The 14,524-nt window shown below is 46.1% G+C and overlaps 1 protein-coding gene across 9 annotated transcripts in view; it reads right to left on the reverse strand.

The window, feature by feature from the left end:
• The window catches only part of SLC4A11 (solute carrier family 4 member 11), a 136,910-nt gene that overhangs the window by 46,521 nt on the left and 75,865 nt on the right, over nucleotides 1-14,524 (reverse strand). For 8 of the 9 annotated variants that reach the window (XM_069014782.1, XM_069014783.1, XM_069014784.1 and 5 more), the window contains 4 exons: nucleotides 10,355-10,401; nucleotides 5,023-5,254; nucleotides 4,331-4,393; nucleotides 3,706-3,787 (listed from right to left, as the gene is read on the reverse strand). In XM_069014782.1, the coding sequence (XP_068870883.1) occupies nucleotides 3,706-3,787; nucleotides 4,331-4,393; nucleotides 5,023-5,254; nucleotides 10,355-10,401 (424 nt within the window). The remainder of the gene's footprint in view (nucleotides 1-3,705; nucleotides 3,788-4,330; nucleotides 4,394-5,022; nucleotides 5,255-10,354; nucleotides 10,402-14,524) is intronic. The other variant, XM_069014781.1, reaches the window with a different exon arrangement.

Genomic DNA, 14,524 nt, shown 5'->3' on the forward strand with positions numbered 1-14,524 from the left:
TACCTGGGCTGTCCTGTTAAACTCCTTCCCAGGAGTCACTGCCACGACAGGCTACATCAAAGCCAGAAATTCTGTAGCAACACCAAGCACACAAACCACTGAACCACTCTTTGCTTGCACAGAGGCTTTTCCCCCCTCTGCTCTGCCTGTTAAAACAGCTTTAGGAAATCAGTTTAATGCACAGTCCACGTGCCTTAGCAATCCAGCCAGAAGAAAAGGCTCTACAACTGCTCCATCCAGACTATGGAGCAGCTCCATTTCATGTTTTTTTCCAAGGATTCAGCTCTGGAAATCAGCAGTTACACCTCTCTGCTGGCAAGGAGAATACAGCCTGGAAGCTGGGATGCCTGGGGAGCTCCATCAGCTCAGGGACATTTGTTCCATTACCCACCCAGCTGGTGTTTCTCCTAGCAGGACAGCAGAGAGAAAAATTCACCAGCACCCAGTTAAGCCATATTTAAATCATATATCCTTCACTCCAAAAGAAAAAATTAAAAATCAGGTATTTTCATCTTCATTTTTCAGCCAGTGAAAGAAGGAATGGGGTGTGATGGACTTGGCTTGTGATAGAGTCACTTCTTCACATGTCCTTCACTGGATTAGGAGGGGTTTCTTGGGCTTTCTGAGGCACAAAACTGCAACATCAAACCCAGCAGCTCCCACTGGAGCTTCTTGCCCATTTTTCCCAGTCCAGACATGCAAAGCATCCAGTTTACCCCTCTGTGCTGGCATCATGGCAGGTCTGGGTGGTCCATGAGCTGTTCCAAGCACCCTCCTGGCAGCACCTCTGCCTGATTCAGTCATTCCATGCTGGAGGAGCCCCAAAACACCTCCTGAGGTCCCACCAGCAGCTGAGCTTCCCCACTTAAAATAACTGAGGAAAACAGCCCAGCACTCCCTATTCTGGGACAGGATTATCCCTCATCCCAGGTTCCCCAAGGAAAACAACCACCAGCAGCTTCCCAGGGAAGCAGCAAGAGATCTCTGTGCCACTTTGCGTCCTCCTGTTCTGGCAAATGCTGGAATAGGAGGAAAAAAGAGCTGTGTCCATAGTTTCAAAGGTATGAGATCATAGTCTGGACTGGTGAAGTTCATCTGAAACTCTCAAGATTTGTTTTCTAGTTAGGAAATGACCAGGTACACAAATAGAAATCTTCATTCTTCCAGAGCTGGATCCTGCTGGTCATTAGGGCATGCAAGGCTTTGCTGCTCTCAGCTCTCATTTCAATGGAAGAATCCCAAGTTTTCCATAAGCTGATGTATCCTGGGATGGCTTCAGCAAGATCAGGTTTTGGTCATTCTTGACAAACCCAGCCCTAAAGCCTGTTGTGAATCAGAATTCAGTTGTTTTCCTGGACTTCACTGGAACATTCAGACCTTGAGATCTTCAGTTCCTCAAGGGCTTCTTCTGCCCTGTGGCTGAAGCCCAGATCCATATGGAATGTCTGGCTTTGCTGGAGCTTCCCTAGACCTGAAACCATCAGGAAAGCACCAAATCCAACAGAAGCAGAAAAGCTGTTTCAACCCCAGGTTCTCTCCACTGCTCTTCCCACTGAGCATAAGTCAGATATGAAACAAGAGCCCAAAAGAGAGGGAAACACATTTTTGTCTCTATTAGGAATGTTCTTCTGCAGCCAGGCTCTGCACAACTCAGTGAAAATCCTACAAAAAATCCTTCCTTTCTCACCCCAAACTAACTTCAGCTGTTAATATTTCTCCTCATAATCCATGTAGAAGCAACACCACCAAAACCTTATCTCTGAGATGCTCTTCCTCATTAATAAAATCTTATCATGATACTCAATTCTATCTCATCCACCAGGAATTAAAAGTTGGTTAAGATGCACCAACCCAGCAGCACTAATTTAAAATTTAGCCAAGAGTATAGACCAAATGCAAGGATAAAGAATAGCAGATATCTTAAAGGTTCTTCCCACTCATATGGAAAATTTTTTCATCAACAAATTCCTTTTACTTCAGAGGTTTGGAAGTTGTTTTGCAATTTGACTTCAAGAAAAATGTAAGATCTAAAAATATGGCTCACAATCTGTTGCACAATAACTCCAGCAGAAATACAGTGCAATAATTAGATAATTATAGTTAATAACTCATCATTGCTTTCCCACCACTTTCTTCTCCTTCTTCAGAGCAACAAAAGGAAGAAACAAGGAAAGTTTTGCACAAGACACCTTCAGGCTGTGAGCTTATTTTTCAAATCATCTCTTGTCATAGAAGCCAGGATTACTCACATGGATGCACTTAAAGCTCTGGCTCACTTTCCTAAGAGGCTGAACCCACCCTTTTCAGTCTCATGTATGTAATCACAGCATTTGTATCATGACCTTTCAAATGCTTTGGCATTAAGGCAACACTCCCCAAAACCCCTCCACAGAGATGTCTCATCCCACAGGAGAAACTTCCATCCTCTGCATCAGCAGGACCTACATACCTTACTGCTGTTACACTTCCTATGGCATCCAAAGGGGAAAAAAATTGCCCAAAAGTCCTCTTGGTTGAGACCATTTTACTTTATGAACTCATTTTCTTCCTCGTGCTCCTGCTTTGTACGTGCCAGGTGTAAAAAAAAGCAGCACACGAAGCACAAAGTATCATCCAGCTCCCTTCTTTCTCAGGACACAGCCCTGATATGCAATCACTTCTTTTTCACACTGAGATCACATCCTTCTCTTTCATAAGAGACCAAAAACAAGCGGGAGATTTTTTTCCTTGTTTGCTGATGGTGTTGTCTCCTTTTTGAATTTTTTTTAAAATCCTCTATTTCTCTCCATTTTCCCCAGCCATAAGCAGAGGGCAGGAGAAGAAGTGCCAGCAGAAGGAAAGCTATTGTGACAGTTGTCCCAGCAAACTGGCTGTGAAGGCTAAAATATGTGCATGCCTTTAGGCACCTATCCCACATATCCCAGTAATTTCTCTGGGAATTAACATATTTCTTGACAACTTGACTTCAAGACTGCATAGGAATAAAGCAACAGAGTCAAAAAGGCACTGCTTTGGTTGGCTCAGGGACTCAGGCTCTGGCCTGTCCCCTGCGAAGGGACAGCCTGGCTCACCCCACAGGCCTGACTTGGAGACAATAACTTCAAACCCCAGTTCTGGTCAAGTGCAGGCTGGGGTGAAGCCACCACATCTCATAAATCCCAGGTGACAGAGTCCTTACTGTCTTAAGGGCCTGCTCCAATGTTTAACAGTGTTGACAATTAATCAGCATCCAAATTAATTGTCCAAGTAATCAGTGTCTAAATAGTGTGGAATGTCTGACTTCAATTTTCAGCTACAAAGTTTGGATGTTTCCATCAAAGGACCTAAGAAATCTTTTGGTACAGGCTCCCAGACTTTGGCAGGCAAAGCAGTCCATGAACCAGTTTGCTTGTCCCTTTGAGAAGTTCATTTATTAGCATTTCTCAGTAATTAGCATTTTCTGGCTCATTTTTTTCAGCATTCTTAGCTCGTTAACAGCAGATTTCTATAACATCCAAGAGCTGAATGCCCTGCAGGGACTGTGGTCACCTACTGCATGTGTTTGCAAAGAGGAGCAGCCCAGAGAGAGACTGAGGTCCCACAGGATGGATGGAACAGGCACCATGATCTCAACCCAAAAGGACACATTCTGAACCTCTGTTCTTCCCAGCAGCAGGAAAAGCTTTGGAAGGCAGTGGATTTTGCCCATCCAGCCCAGGTACTTACATGATACAGAGCCAGGACTGCTGATACTGCACCCCCGTGACTGTGGCTGTGACCCCTTGAATTGTGTCTGATAAGAGGTGAACTGGGAAAAGAAGAGAGGGAAACATCACAGGCTGTCCTCGTTTATTCTGCAGCTGTAAATAGCATTTCCTTCTAAATGGAAGCTGACTACTAATCCCAAGCATTCCCATCTGCCCAGTGGACTGATGCAGGGGTGGGGGCTGACAGAGAGAGATGGAAACATTTGTCCTGCTGCTTTTGACTTGTGTCCTTAAACTATTCACAGCTTAGAAAGGCAGCTGCTTTCTCCTCCCAACATCATCCTACTGCAGTACTGGGTTATTAGATTAGCATTATCCACCACACACACCCAGACAGGACTGGGAGGGGTGCCACCTTCCCAATCCCCTGCCCTCTCTCCCCCTCTTCCCAGCTACTGCTCTCACACTATTTTATGGCACTACTTACTTTTCGTTCCTTATTGGCAGAAAGCCTAAATTAAAGGGGTTATAAATGCGAAGCTCTAAGACAGGTAGCAAGAAGTAACCAAAGCATGAACATGCTTACTACATGCTCAGGACTTGACATATCTGTTAAACAAATTCACTCAGGCTGTGACAGTTACATTTGAGGTGCGATGGACATGTTTGTCTATTCATTCCTGTTGACTCTGAAACATCAGGGGTGCCTACAGAGAAACAATGCTCAGTTAAGCTTCTTTGCATCTTGGGCTAAAAGGCGGCGTTTTTAGACTACACTACGACATTTGTTGATAGCTTAAGGTGACATCAGAGCCAACAACCTTGGCTAGGGCTGCCCTGGTTGAGCTTCTGGAGGAAAAGTGTCTCCCATCTCCTCCAGTGGGCTGGGATTGACACAAAGGCTCAACCCTCCCCAATTACTCATCTAAAGCAGGCAAAATTCCCCAGCCTGTGTGAATTCAGGTGGAGAATCACAAGGCAAAGGAGCCACTGCTGACGAGACACCAGCAAGAGTCTCTTGGCTGAACAGTGTTGTCGGAGGACAAGCAAACCAAAAGGGTCCATGCAGACAAGACACCCCAGTGCTGCAGACTCCTCACCCCAGAGAGCACCACAATGGGTGATCTTAACAAAACAGGGGCAAGACTCCACCAAAACACAAAAACCCTGGAGAAATGAGATCCTTCAGTCTGAATGACATGGAAAAAATCAACCCAAGGTGTCACATGCAACGTGCAAGCCTGGGGACCACACCGTGCGTGTCCAGCACCCCACCATGGCAGGGATGGCAAATGAACAGCAGCCCACCAGCCAAAGCAAACCAAGAGCTGATTACCGTTCCCTTCCCGTGGTGTCCCTGAATCTGTGAATAAAGTGTTCATGATTTTTTCAAAGTTGCAGCTCGGCTCCATGTTCTCAGGATCCTCCGCGAAGTGTTTCAGCATCTCCCGAAGAACATCGTCCAAGGACGTGGCTGTTTCATCCAGGATGATGCTGGCTCTGGCCAAGAACCCATCCAAGTCTCGTTGGGCTCTGACCTCCTCCTCAAAGTTCTTTAATTTCAGGTACTGTGTTGAGAAAAGGTCAGAGCATGAGACAGCTGTATACAGTAACAGCAAAGTAGAATCTGGGTCCTCCACAAGCAGTTTTGCTGAGGTTATCACCTAACCAAAGATTCTATTGGCCATCCAGATCACAGGAGAAAAGGAATTTTATGCCTTAATGCATTGAAGGTTTGCATTTTCAAGGCTTATCCTAGTAGTGTGCCCATAGGTGAATGCCCAGGTACCTTCTATACCCTTACAAAGAAAGCAGAATTAAAAAAAAAAAAAAAAAAGGATTTTTTTTTTTAGCCTAGAATAAAGTAGGATAAGTTGGCCTATAAGCAAAATTGTTTAAGGTAGCATTTAAAATCCCCTTTAGGTTCAAGTAATTCAAGAAGTTTGAAAAAATGTGGGAAAGTTATTTGGGAGAAAAGAACCCTGAGCTCAGCAGCATGAAAAATTACCAGTAGGAATCTCAGTGCCAAGTCAACCCAGCTGTCCTCAAACTGGGAACCAGCTGTCCCCAGTGCTCCCAGTCAGGGATTCTAAAGTGGAAGGTGGGGAACGCCATCCAGCCCATCACCTTTTCTGATGCTTGCTGAATTTTTCTTCTTTCCACTTCCATGGAAGTTTTCTTCCTTTGTGGATTTAGCTTTCAAGCAACAATGAAAAAAAGACAGCAGAGGCTGAAACTATCCCAGCTCTCTGCTGGTTCCTTCTGCTGTCCCAGACTTACTGGCCCCGGTGTATTCCAGAACCTCAACTCCTTTCTGGACCTGCCATCTGTGAAGGTGATTAATCGAGTGATCAAACTACAAGTGCCTCGTTCCCACTGCACAGTCCTTGGAAATCCACACACAGAGCACTGCACAAGGAGGGCTGGCAGTCCTGTCCCTCTCCTTCAACAGCCTAAGACTGAGTGAGGAAATGGAACTGTGCTGTTATGTGGATCTTCCTTCCGGTGGGAAAGCTGCCAGGCTGGAATTCATGGTGCTGAGAACCCGATTGTCAGGAGACATTTAAACCCTCAAGCTCAGTAAGAACCAAGCTCTGAATGGCTTTCACAAATCTGATCCCCAGCTGCCTCCACAGCCAGGACCATGCCACGTTCCCCCCAGGGTACAGGGCCATCCCAGAGCCTGACTCATGGGTCCCCTCCTTCCATGCACACTCTCTCTTACCTTTTCCATTTATAGACACAGGCGAAAAAATGCTAACATCTCCCTAATTACTGTAATTATCACAGCAACTATCAAGTTGTCAGTACACATCCATTGCAATTAGCACTGTTTTACTTTGCATCAATCACTTTTTCCACAGCATCCTTGAGAGGGAGGATTCTCTGAAGCGTTTCAGCTCCCACCCCGAAGGCTTTGGAACCATCTGCTCGTAGGAGAGGAGACGGTGACAGAGCTACAGCTCCACCTCAGAAGTGCAAGCAGTGAGTCTGCCTCACATTGAGGACAGATCATCACACACCTGTAACAGGAGTTTTCAAAATAGCAAAGGTGGCTTTGTGTCACCAACTTCTCCCCCGCCTGAGAGAAGGAACCAGAAGCAGAACAACAGAAGGAGAAAGTTGAGGGACAGCAAAAAATTCATCAAAGGCGTTCATGTGGGTTATTAGCCCAGATCACAGAATGATGGAATGGTTTGGGTTGAAGGGACCTTAAAGATCATCCAATTCCAACTCCCTGCCATGGGCAGGGACACCTTCTACTATCCCAGCTGGCTCCAAGTCCTGTTCAGCCTAGCCTTGGACACTTACAGGGATGCAGGAGCAGCCACAGCTTCTCTGGGCCAAGGCCTGCCTCACCATCTTCACAATAAAGATTTTTTTCCTAATATCCAACCTAAACCTACTCTCTTTCAGTCTGGAGCCATTTCCCCTTGTCCTGTCACTCCAGACTATTGTAAATAATCTCTCCCCATCCTTCTTGTAGCTCCCTTCAGGTACTGGAAGGCCCCAATCCATCTCAATCAACATTGATCCTGCAGTGGGCTGTGCATGACAGCACCAGCAGCAGCTCATTGCAAGGCAGAAGGATTCAGCTCCAGCTGAGCCACAAGCTTCAAGCAATGCCATGGGAAAATAACTTTCCATGCCTCAGTGCTGTTTGATTTCCCTGCTGCTGGTCCTTTAGAAGAAATAGGGGAAAGATCCATGTTTATCACCCATTTATCACTCCCCTGACATTAGGGAAGATATTACAGAGTCATGGAATGGGCTGGGTTGGAAGGAACCTCAAAGCTCATCCAGTTCCATCCCTTTCATGGGCAGGGACACCTTCCACTAGCCCAGGCTGCTCCAAGCCCTGTCCAGCCTGGCCTTGGACACTTCCAGGGATCCAGGGGCAGCCACAGCTTCTCTGGGCACCCTGTGCCAGGGCCTGCCCACCCTCACAGGGAAGCATCTCTTTGTAACACCCAACCTAAACCTACTCTCTGAGCTTAAAGAGGCTTTATGCACATTAAACATCACAAGACAACCAGCCACCATGAAAGGAGAAAAATCCATCACTCCCTGAGACACACTAAAATCAAATTACTGGAAGCACTGGCACAGCAAAGCCTCAGCAACAGCTCAGGCACAACTGTTGCAGCCAGGACCCCCGCTGGGTTCAGGGGAGATTAATGAATGCTCCCTCACTAATATTTTTAGCTGGATAGTCAAGTCACACCAGGAAATTTGATGCTGGAAACTTGATGCTGGAAACTGCTCAGGAAGAAACCCAAGCCAGCTGCCCAACAGTCATTTGAACAGCTCTGGGTATCCTTGATTGCAAAGCTCCACGTTGCACTGTGACAGGAACAGAGGCTGTTGTGCCAAAAAATGGGGAAATACTGAAACAGCCTCTCCTGACTCCAGGCAGGCCAAAATCACACATTTTAACTCATCAACAAGGCTTAAAATGCAAGATCTCTCCTGGCTGGCTGCTCTGGAGACACCTCCACTTAGAGCCACTGGCAATTTTTTTATGGTGTCCAAAAAAATCCCATTCTCCTGAGCAGAGCTGTGCCTTGGGCCAATTCCCTCAGAACCACTCTGTGATGGTGATTAAATAGTTCAATCTGTGTGAAGAAGCCCTTATTTCTGCCCACCGAGTACCCTGCTAGATAGCAACTTCCCTGAGACACAAACTGCCCTTCCAGAACCACAGGCTACCACCAGAGACAGAGACAACCTACAGGGAAACTTCTCCAGACAAAGCTTCTCACTTCTCTGCTGGTGATTCCCCCTTCCCAGACACTTGGAGCCATCATCTCCATGAGTCAGGTCCCAATTTCCTTTGCATTTGAAGCACAAAATTTCCACTGATCCTCCCTGAAGGGAAAAACTGGCAAAAGAATCTTTTTCTCAAGCCCTGCTAAAGCGCTCTGGTATTTGTGGCTCCACAGCACACTAAAATGCTCAGGCATGAACTGTAGGCCAGAAAAAGCAGGAATCCTACAGCTCTGAAAAGGAAAAACAAAATAGAAGAGACACTTATGAGTTAGCAGTTTCCAACTATTTCTTATCAGAGGCAGATCCTGCATTTGGGCTTAGAATTTGCACTTTTAAGCGATTAAGTTCTCGGGTTACTTTCAGTCAAGTGTGTATGACTGAGAACCTTGGCACTGGGATTAGACAAGACAAATTAGGGAGGAAGACATTTTCATTCCTGAGCATGGAATAGCTTCTTTTAACTTCCATGATTCTATACCAAACAATGTTTTAATATTTATTCTTTGGTGCTGGTGGCTTTGTTTTGGGTAGTGTTTTCTTTGGTATTTATTTGCTTTGGGGGTTTTTTGCTAACTTGGGGAAAAGGTTTCTAAAGCTATCATACATTTTTCTCCCACTACTAATTCAGCCTTCTGGAATATCTTTTCAGGATTTGGGCTGTCTTAGAGGCCTAAAGCAAAGCAGAATTAAAGAGCTCTCTGGGATTCCCTAAAAAGCCCCCAAAGCTTACAAGGCTACACAGACTAAAACCTCAAGTTACAACCTGCAATGAAGGCTGAAATACAGGATCTCAGGCACTGGCACAGCTGCCCAGGGCAGTGGTGGAGTCCCCATGCCTGGAGGGATTTAGAAGCCCTGTGGATGTGGCACTTGGGGACAGGGGTCAGTGGTGGCCTGGGCAGTGCTGGGGGAATGGTTGGATTTGGTGATCTTAGGGGGCTCTTCCAATCTAAATGATTCTGTGATTTACCAGGATCAGCGATGCTCCAAGCTCTCATGACAACAACCCCTCCCCTCCAACCATCAGGCAAGAAGTCAAGACAGCTTAAAGCACCCTGAGCCTCACAACCCTAAAGAGAAAGCTTCACATGGTATTAAAAACAGAATCAGAGAACTAAAGAATGGGTTGGGTTGGAAGGGACCTTAAAGATCACCCAGTCCCACCCCCTGCCATGGGCAGGGACACCTTCCACTAACCCAGGTGCTCCAAGCCCCATCCAGCCTGGCCTTGGACACTTCCAGGGATCCAGGGGCAGCCACAGCTTCTCTGGGCACCCTGTGCCAGGGCCTCGCCACCCTCACAGGGAACTTATCAAAATACCAACTCTATTCCTCCCTGAGTATTTTCTGTGCATTTCCACAGCCAAAGGTTTGGAATAACACAGCCTATACAAAATTTTTTTGGACTTTCACCTTATCATTAGTGAGTTACAGTCTCAGGAGCAAGTGTAAACTAAGAGTGGGCTCCTAATCCTCCTCCTAGCCTGCTTGTTTCCAGGCATTTCACTCCTGCTGAACCTCGTGAAGGACGACTGATTAGCTGGAATAAACAAGGAACCAAATCCCAGCCATGTCTACTGGGTGTCTCTGCTCCCAGCTCCACAGCGCACACTTGGATCCCTGTGGAGGCAGCTGCAGAAGAGAGAACGATGAATTAACATGTCAAGGAATTGTCTGGGACAAAAAGCAGTGGAACAATCAGAATTACAGAGAGAGATTGTTTGGAGAATGAGCAGCACGTGCCTTTTTAGGTTTAAAGAAAGGGTGAGGAATTCAAGAGAAGAAGCATTTTAAATGTCTTGTGCTTAAGCCAGTGACAAAGAGCCCCTCAGTGTGATCCTTTTCTGTACTTCTGGACGATGAAAAAACCAAATTGGTCACACAGCACCTCTACTCACCTTCCTCGATGTGTGCAGTAACACGCAGCCAGCACCTTCACTTTCAGCTGCAAAGATGGGAAAAAAAAAACCACATCAGAGGAGTGTTACTATCAGAGGTACCTGACAGGCAGCAGGAGGCTCAGGAGGAGGTGAAGCATCACTCTCTTGGCAGGGGATGATCTCTAGAGAAAAGCAGAGATTCAATTTTTACAACATCTCCCATTTTGGAAGCGTGAACCAAGCACAGGATTGGCATTATCTGGTCACTTGGGGATTGTGTCTTGCAGCTTTTTTTGGCTGGATTTTTATAACTCTGATGTATTTTTACTCTTTCTTTCTCTCCCCCCTGCTCCACTCCCCAAAAATCTAACTCCTAATCCTTTAAGTAATCATTTAATCCAATGCATCGTTGTTTGATAGATTGAGGCTATGATTTCATGAGTCACCCTCGTTTGGAAACCCTCCTTGTCCTCGTTAAAAGAGTCAACAATAACAGCCAGGCACTTCCAAGGGATTGCAGGCAGTGACTCCAAGATGAGCACATTAATGTCCTGTCAACTCACCACGCTGCCTCCATAAATCTGAGGAGAAATCAACACAGCTCTTGGGAAAGAAAACTGCTGTTTAGGGACTAGTAAATGTCATTTAATACACAGGATGGGGGAACCCGGGAAATTCCCACTTCAAACTTCCAAGCGCCAACAATAACATTTTCTTAAGAGTATCTACGAAGCACTTTTTGGGTATCAGCTACAAAACAAAACCAAACCAAGCTGTACTTGCCAACAGCCCTCTCCTTGCATCCAAGGCAGCCTCTCTGTGGCATTATTTGTCCCACAGACACTTTTTGTGCAGAGAATCATGGAATGGTTTGGGTTGGAAGGGACCTTAAAGACCATCGAGGTCACCTTCCACTTGACCAGGTTGCTCCAAGCCCCATCCAACCTGGCCTTGAACACTTCCAGCCTGGCATCCTTCTGCTTAAATTCTCCAAAAAACCCCCAAGCCTGAGCTGCTACCAAAATGAAACACATGAACAGCTTTAATTTGAACGAGCACAGCAGCAGCATGGAAAAAACCCACTGAAGACCAAAACCTTTCCAGAGGCCAAGCTGTGGAAAACTACAGAGATGTAACACGGAGTTACAGCTACTCAGATGAGTGCTTTGCTTCTTTTGTAGATCTCTACTTCCAAATCCTACCCTGTAAGAGCTGCTGCAATCCCATGACTTGGCCACACACCCTCAAGCCAAGCCCTGCTACTCTCCAAAAACTAAGCTGAGGGTGCAACTCACATTGAAACTCCAGAAAAAAAGCAATTGTTTTTTGCAAGCAGAAAGCTGCTTTAATCAAAATCATCGCTGATCAAACAGAAATTTGAGTCTTGCCCTCGATGGGGTTCAAAGGCTCCAGCTCAGAGCAGTGGAGAAGAGGGAAAGGATTGACTTTATCTCCCCCTAAACAAAATGAGGTGGTTCAGAGGCTTTGGTTACATCACCCAGCTTCTCCCAAATTTCACTTGGATGCTGCACATGTGACTAAAAGCATCACTTACCCAGACAAGTCTGCTGCTGCAACAGCCCCAATTATTCCTGCTTCTGACACGCCTTTTGGAAAACACAAGCTGTTTCATCTAAAAAAGTGCTATTTATTATTAAAAAGCAAGCACCCAAATAAACCAGAAACATCAAGCATTTTCCCCAGGCTCTCACATTTGTAGTTCTCCAACGCTCACTTACCCAACTTCCAGCCTAATTACACATGCAGAAGTATGTGGGGAGATTTGGAAGTCCATAAATATTCATTGAGGACAAAACATGTTTTGGTTTATCTCCTTTTGCAAGGAATAGCTCGGGAAAGACAAAAAAAAACCCCACAAGCCCGAACAATAGCAGGCACATGCTGAAGAGAGAGCTGCAGCCTGTCCTCATGGATACATGAAAATGCAACAGAAATTCAGGTTGTGCTTTTATCAGGCAGCAGCTCTTGGTTCTTCTTATCATTTTCGAGGTGTATCAATCTTTGCTGACAGCTCTCTCACGTACCCAGCTGGAGGAGCACCAAGTGCTGCTTTATCAACACAAGCAAAAACATCTAATTACATCTGTTGGAGCAGGATCTTTCCAACTTCTCAAAAAAGCTGTTCTGGGTATGGAGGTGGCACTTTGGAAAGCCCAGAGCCTCATTCATCATTCATCCCAACAACACCGCTCGGATTTAATCCAGGCAGGAAAACGGATGGATACGGCCATCCCAGTTCTGGGTTGGTATTTTAAATGCTCACTGGAGTGCTACAGCATCACTCAGGGATAGCAGCAAATCCACTGGAACATGACAAAGGGGAGGGAAAAATACACAGAGACTTCTCAAGTGCTCTTCTGCTTTGCTCACATTAAATATCCATTTATTTCCTCCTGGGCAATGCAGGATCAAACCCTGCAGGAGGTTGCCCATGACACATCCAAAGTTCAAGTCCAACCACCACCAGCCTACCATCCATCTTCTCCTCTTCCACAGCACCATCCCTGCCTCCCTCCAGCCAAGGAGGGGGTAAAAAGATCCAACACCCTTGGCCCTTGCACCTCCACAGAGGAGCCCTTCATGGGAATGACAGGGATACAGAAAACCCTGGATCCACCCTACAAGAAACTCCCCATCAAACTCCTCAGCCATGTCTCACTGTCAAGAGCAGTAACTTGAAAATCTCAATAATTTGAGATTTCTCACCTGAATGCCACAATTAAGCACAATGAAACACCATGAGGAGGTCAGGACCACACGAAATTTCCATGTCGATTTTTGTGGCCCTCCTTGCCGGACAGAGCAGGCAGCAAAAGCCTATTTTAGGCAAGAGAGCGAGCGAGGGGCATTATTGTGTGTCCTCACACACAGCTGAGGGAGAGCTGCCAGGGGTGGCTGAGCTTATCTGTTGGGCTCTGTGCCAGGTCCTGCCCAGGGGAAAGCCAAAAAGTCAGCAACGCATCTCCGACATCCCCTGGCAGGCACATCAAGGCGCCACGCGCATCCCGAATTTCTGGGATGCGTGCATGCAGGCACGGAGCCTTACTGGGAATGCCACGAGCGACTCCCAGGGAGTTCAGTTCTGACAACACCGAGGAATTGTCAACATCACAACTCGGGGCACACTCAGGGCCCTGCCTCTCCTTTTTATTTCCCACCATTCTCCAAACGGGCCCCATCCAACTTCAACACAAATGAGGAGATTTAATACTTGGAAGTTTATTTGCTCAGTTTCATCCCAGCTGCCCTAATAATATCCCTGAGAGCAACCCAGAGAAACAAAATCCCCTCCTTGCTTCCCCTCCACCCCCTCTTTAGGTAACAACATCTGCCATGCAAGCCTGAAAACAAACCCCTGAAAGTCAAATACCAAAGTTTAAGGCTTTTCACCTTTTGTCTTGAGAGATCTCCTTTCACCCAAGATCCCTTTCCCTTATCCAGGTGTCCAGTGCTGCCCTTAACACCTGAGAAGATCCAAAACCCTTTGGAGCAGAGCCACCACAGGATGCCTGCAGCATCTTAAGACTGTATTTTATTTTGGGATAAAAGGAGTGGAAATTAGAGTAAAAGAGCTTTTTGGCTGTGCACATTTCTTTAGATCTACAAACACTCCCTGGTGCATCTTCATGGTAAATATATATGCACCGTAAAATAAATCAGAGCAGAATACTACATTAGCACTTCCACCTTTTTCTCTGAAAAATAGCAAGGATCTGGTGTGAGTGGAAGTATTTAAGGTTTGGAGGGCTTATAATTTGAAAAAAAGACCCTATTTTATCTTTGTTTTTTATCAGGGGTCTGCCCAAATCTAAGACTCAGCCATTTGTGCTGAACTACACTGCGAGCACTTGTTCTGCTTTTCAAATCTGCCTTAAAAATACACAAATACAACCACATCACCACATGGCCTGACAGGAGCTTGTGAGGAGCAGTGGTGACACCTCTAACACACCACTGGCAGTGAGGGATTGCACAAGCAGGATCTCAGAGGGATTCTTTGCTTTGCTGTGCTGAGCCTGGACTAATCACCATCAGATTTGAGTAATTTGGGTTAAATATTGTTAGATAAATAACTGTGCCTTCATTATCCCATATTCCCACGACAGGTGATGGGCTGAGCTCAGGAGACATCCTAAAGTCAGTGTTCATCCCACAAATTCCCAGGTT

This window comes from Aphelocoma coerulescens, chromosome 4, assembly GCF_041296385.1.
Source record: "Aphelocoma coerulescens isolate FSJ_1873_10779 chromosome 4, UR_Acoe_1.0, whole genome shotgun sequence".
In the NCBI taxonomy this organism is placed as follows: Eukaryota; Metazoa; Chordata; class Aves; order Passeriformes; family Corvidae; genus Aphelocoma; species Aphelocoma coerulescens.